Source organism: Pseudonaja textilis, chromosome 8 (genome assembly GCF_049901715.1).
Source record: "Pseudonaja textilis isolate UNSWEBS1 chromosome 8, rPseTex1.2, whole genome shotgun sequence".
NCBI lineage: Eukaryota > Metazoa > Chordata > Lepidosauria > Squamata > Elapidae > Pseudonaja > Pseudonaja textilis.
This window is the reverse complement of record NC_141997.1, coordinates 8,355,931-8,361,583: the sequence shown is the minus strand read 5'-3', so window position 1 is coordinate 8,361,583 and position 5,653 is coordinate 8,355,931. Positions and strand designations below refer to the sequence as shown.

The 5,653-nt window shown below is 40.0% G+C and overlaps 1 protein-coding gene across 8 annotated transcripts in view; it reads right to left on the bottom strand.

Moving 5' to 3' along the window:
* The window catches only part of MAP3K15 (mitogen-activated protein kinase kinase kinase 15), an 87,136-nt gene that overhangs the window by 862 nt on the left and 80,621 nt on the right, over positions 1 to 5,653 (bottom strand). For 7 of the 8 annotated variants that reach the window (XM_087938231.1, XM_026714180.2, XM_087938230.1 and 4 more), the window contains 3 exons: positions 3,522 to 3,726; positions 312 to 424; positions 71 to 168 (listed from right to left, as the gene is read on the bottom strand). In XM_087938231.1, the coding sequence (XP_087794357.1) occupies positions 71 to 168; positions 312 to 424; positions 3,522 to 3,726 (416 nt within the window). Of the gene's footprint in view, positions 1 to 70; positions 169 to 311; positions 425 to 3,521; positions 3,727 to 5,653 lie in introns of those variants that run through there. The other variant, XR_015744531.1, reaches the window with a different exon arrangement.

Genomic DNA, 5,653 nt, shown 5'->3' with positions numbered 1-5,653 from the left:
CTGAAAGAAATAATTTGTGTTTAGAAAACAGTAAATGACAGCATTTAACATCTTGGCTATTTAGTCTTACCCTATCAATTGCATCTGAATCAGCTCTTTGTTGTTTTAACCACTGGATAAGTTCTTCATCAACATTGTGCTGAAGAGCAGATGACGATGGTTGAATTTCTGCAACAATTCAAAGTATATTAACTAAACATATTGTTCAAATGTTTGTTTCTAGAATAGGCCTTAGATACTAATAGGTATTGCTTTATATAGCCTGTTAACTCCATTTAAATGAATGTAGAAAGTTTCATTTGCCCACTTACCAGTAGTTTTTAACTGGAGCTGAAGAAGTTGCAAATCTTGATTTTTTTGCTGTAATGCTTGCTGAAGGAGTGTCTGGTATTCCCTTTCCCTCTGTATTAGGTTTTCCAGTAACCTATTACATGAAAAATTGTACTGACATAAAACACAATCTAATTTAAAAACTATTTATTCACCTGGACAACCTAGTTTAAAATGTTTATTGTTAAACAATATTTTTCCTTTTTCCATACACATGAATATCATTTTGCCAAATTATTACTTTCAACCAAATGAACTACAGATAAGTTATGCATTCAGGCCACCAATTAATTGTACAGAAACCCACTTTTAACATGCAAAGGAGTCTGGTATGAAATTAATAAACTGTTCATATACTGGTATTTAAAACTAGGTGTGTATATGGAAGCTACTGTTGTGGTATATTTTCTAAATTTGCTCAATCCTAAATCTGAAATGTAATAATATTATAGTGTCTTATGCAAATGTATTTTGATTTTCTGGAGCAGAAAACATCTTTCTTTTGAGGACTAATTAATGGGCTAATTATTCTCTTAGCCCAAGCCACCTCACAGGGCTGTTATTGGGATAAGAACCAGAGAAAGGTGTGTTAGATATGTTCACTTTCTTGAGTTATTTGTAAAAATGAGGCACTATATATAAAAATAGTTTCTTCTAGGTTCTCTGTTGGACTGTATACTAACTTTGGTGACCCAGAAATGAGTGCGGACATCCCTTTTGTCTTCCTCTCTATTGGACTACCAGCAGAGAAAGTAATTGTCCTTGCAAGATAAATAAAAAATGCAGATTTTATAGCCTTTAATTGGTTGAGCTTTTATTGCTGAAGAAATTTATGCAATATGTAGATCAGGCGTGTCAAACTCTAGGCCCGCAGACCAGATCTGGTCCATGGGGTGCTTAGATCTGGTCTGTGGGGCCGGCCTGGAAATATCAAAAGACCAGCCTGTAGTGTCTCTGCCATCCAAAATGGGCTGTGGCAGGGCCACGTGCAGCCCATTTTGAGCCGGTAGAGTGCTGCAGGAGGCCATGGAAGCCAAAAACGGGATGCGGGGGGATGCACATGGCCCGTTTTGGGTCAGCAGTGCTGCAGGAGGCTGTGAAGGCCAAAAATGGGCCTTGGGACCGCGTGCGGTTCATTTTGGGCTGGCAGAGTGCTTCAGGAGGCCAAAAGCGGCTGCCCGAAGACCGTTTTGGGCTGGCAGAGAGTTGCAGGAGGCTGTGAATTTATTTTGTGGATAGATCTACTCATATGTTGAGTACCATTCCTTTGCATCCAGATAATTAGAGGTTACCAATACAGATCTCAATAATCATAATGTTTTCTTTTTATACTAACATGAACCCAGGGTATCTGTTCATTTATCTTTGTAATAGCTTCACACCAACTCCTGTTCATACAAAAATATGCAAAAAAAAATCTCACAGGGGAATTATTAAGGGGACTTATTAAGGGGAATTATTAATAGTCCCACTGGACTATTAAGGCTCCAAGAAAGTGACTAAGCCCAAGGGTATTTTCAAGTCTTTAGGGAAAGGTCTTGATTAATGGCTGAGAATCTTTACTGATCCTAAAAAGATAATATATGTAATAATACACATATCTTTAAACTGCCACAAGACTCTGCTGTCTTTGCTGTGACTATTTCATCTATTACCATTTTTAGAACTGCAAAATTATATGTGGCTGGCTGCTATGCCTATGTGTGGGTAGAATCCCCCACCTACTGAAATGATGAGTTGATTGACATCCCAAACTCCACTGAGAAAATTTCAATGATGGGTGTCATTTAACACTGGTTTCCTGGGTGAGATCTGAAGTAGAAGTGTCCTTTGACTATTCTATTACAAAAAATAGTGGAGGGCAGGAGTGTTTCATTGATGTGATAAAGCATGATCTAAACCTGATTCCTGAACAATAATTTACATATTCAGGTGGAGAATGAAGAAGTCTATATTACACCAGTATAATTTCTTTGTATATTTTTATGTTGGGTTAACAGGAATCAGTTTTCAATTTTCAAGTATCAATTTAATACTTTAAATTCTGAACAAGAATTAGTCAGAAACACTGGTTGTGACGAGTCTTATTTTGATGAATAAGATAAATTAAAGCTAACCTTTAAAAAAAAATAAGAATACAGCCCAAAATGGAAAACTTCAAGTATCTGAATTTAAAGTCACAACTACCTGCAGTGTGAAGACAAAAAACACAAAGCAGATAATGGAAAATGTTATATCTTCACAAAGCCTGACTGTTTCTGTATTACATCTCTTAAGCAGAAACCTTATCCTAGACATTTAGCAATATATTGTGATGATTTTGTTGCATTGTACAATGTTCTTCTTTACAATGGATATCTGGAATAAAATATTAATGTTTTCAAAGAACTCTATTACATTAAAAATGGGAGGGTCACCTAAAATATTCTACATAGAGTTAGTTAATATTTCAAAGAACAGATTCAACAGGGAAAAGGAAACTTGAGCTGATATTGCCCAAGTAGTAACGAAGAGTATACAATTTTGTTATTTGTCGATGGAGAAATGCCAGAAATAAGGCAGACAGATTAATACATAAAGAAGACAAACAAGGAGATATGGATGAATTAAAGAGTAATGAACTGTTTTGTTTAAAAGTATTTTAAGGTTCTAAATGTTAATTTACTCAAGGACATTAGCGGACCTCGCCCGAGCGCGAGACAAACGCTGAAGAAAAAGAAGAAGAAGAAGAAAATGTTAATTTATAATTCAACCTAGTTGAAATATAATACCCTGGATGTTGTTTGTCTTAACTCACATTAGGCTTTTGAGCATCTCTGTTATGACAATATTATACACATATTCAGATCTGCTCTTATATCAGAGTCAAGGCCCCATAGCAGCTGGGAATTCTACATGTCTTTTAATGTCTACATTATGGAATTGAGACTATTTGTGCCAGAAAATAAATCTGCCTTTATCTGAAATAGCTGTTTTGAATGCAAAGGGAAAATGTAAAACTTGAGCCTGTGTCAAATGCCCACCCCGGCCAGGCCTACCCCAGCCACACCCATCCCAGCCCTCCAAGATCAAACAACTCTGGTGCTGCCCACAATGAAATCAAGTTTGACACCCCTGATATAGATTATCATTAAAATGACTAAAATATAAGTTTGAATGTTTTAATGCAAATATTGTCCAGAGCTCTTTACCTGTTTGTTTGCTGCTTTAATTTATTTAACTGCAAGCTAAGTTTCTGTTCAGTGTCTGGGGACTGTGAAGAAGTAAGCGTGTACCCTCCAGCAGTAACTGATTCCTCTGGTCTACCTTGTTCAGCTTGCTGGTAATCTTCCTCAATTTCATCTTCCTCTTTATCTACTTCAGTTTCTGATGCTGGTTCAAAATGAGTTCGAAGCTCTGTGTATAAAGCAGAATTGTACTATTTCTTACTTCTTGTAATCTATAAAATTAAAATCTCCATTTCTAAATGATAGCCATTTAAAAATATTTAGCATTCTTGGAATAAATATGATTTCATAATTGTATGCAATCTTTAGGAGAAAATATATTCAACACAGCATTTGATGGAAATTATCTCTGAGCTTGGTTTTTGCTTGCAGATGTTTACCCACCTAGATAACATTACTACTGTCAACTAAGTGTGAATTTTGCTGCCTGCTTCAGCTTGGTGTCTTGCCAGCATTCTGCCATTAATCAGGGAGGAGAGGGAGGGAGCAAATGGGCAATAAAAATGTATACCTTTATGATGGGAAATTGGGAGGGGAAATTGACAGATGAGGAAAAAGAGCACTTTGGAATCTGATTTGTGTTGGTCCACTGGCATCAAGGCCATTTACCCTGAGAATGGAATTTTACTAGTCCAAACACATCATCATTTCCCAAAACATCTGAGCAGTGCCGAATTGGCTACATATGGATAGACTATGTAGGGAGGGCTAAAGGGAATCGGGGGTTTAGTTCTGTATTGGCACAGAGGAATTTTAGATTCCGCTTGACTTTACTGTATTCAGCATCTCTTAGTAATATCAACTAAATGTAATATAGTGTTTTACTTCCTTAGAAGATCAGGCTGGGGCAGGTCTGACATATAAGCTGAATCTGCAATTTTGGTCAACCCAGAGAGGACACCAACTCTACTATGGGACCATGCATGCTATGTTGGCTCAAGGGAGCAACAAGGAGGAGACTGAGTTCTGGGGGGAGGCTTCATCCAGGCTCCCACCCAGGCTAGATCTCTCCAAACGAACAAGAGACATAGAGAGTGCCGCAATCCACTGAGACCCAGGTATCCCTTGGCACCAGGAGGAAGGAGGACTGAGAAGAGAAACCCACAGGGGTGATTTTACCCATAGAAGCTGCAGTAGCCACCAACAGGAACAGAGGGTGGAGCTGGAGGAGGGAGGAATAGTCGGCCAGACAGACTGGATGATGGAGCAAGCTATCAAGTTTATATGGGGGAGCTTTCAAAAATCTGAAGGCGTGAAGCCCTCACCCTTGTCAACCAGCCAAATGACCAGCTGCATCCAGCCTCAGCAACTGATGGCAGACAACGGGGTTGGATCTTCAGCAGCAGCAGCCTCCACAGCCCCAGCACCTGGAGGAGCAGACCAGTGTGTGCACCCTGTGGGACTGGTGCCAACAAGGAGAAGGAATTGCAAAAGTCACCTCTCCAGGCATAAAGTTTGATGGAGAACCTCAGCAATTGGGATTCTTCATGGGCCAGGTTTGGGCCTACATGGAGGAACAGGGTCCTGAAATAGCTACAGAAGGCAGCAAGGTGAGATGTGTCATGGCCCTGGAAGGGGCCTCAGCAAGGTGTATTGTTATCATAATGACAACACCCCAGAACAAAAGAATTTCAGCTGCTTCATGGAAGCACTCTGTAAACACTTCAAGGACCTCCTTGCTAACCACAAAGCCAGGGACTGCACCAAAACTATTAGCCAGGGCCAGAGAAGTGTGGTGAGATCACCCAGGAGTTCCATGACTGGCCACGAGACATCCTGATCGGCTGCTTCAAAGATGGGCTAACCAATGAGGTCTATAACACCTGCATCTCCCATGGCACCCTTCCTCGTCCATGGCTGGTATGTCCTATCTGAGGAAGCAGACATCTGAAGCAGACACTGAAACAAGCATTGCTCAGGGAGGTAGTGGCAAAAATCTTTCCTGGAGAAGAAACCTCCCCTCCCAAAAAGCACTGGGCCTCTGAGTGCAGGTCCAACCGACCGACTCAGAGAACAACTCCAGGACCCGCTGAGAAGCCTGCTAAAGCCATCACCATGAACATACGAGACAACCCTGGAATGAGGTCCAGCCCAGT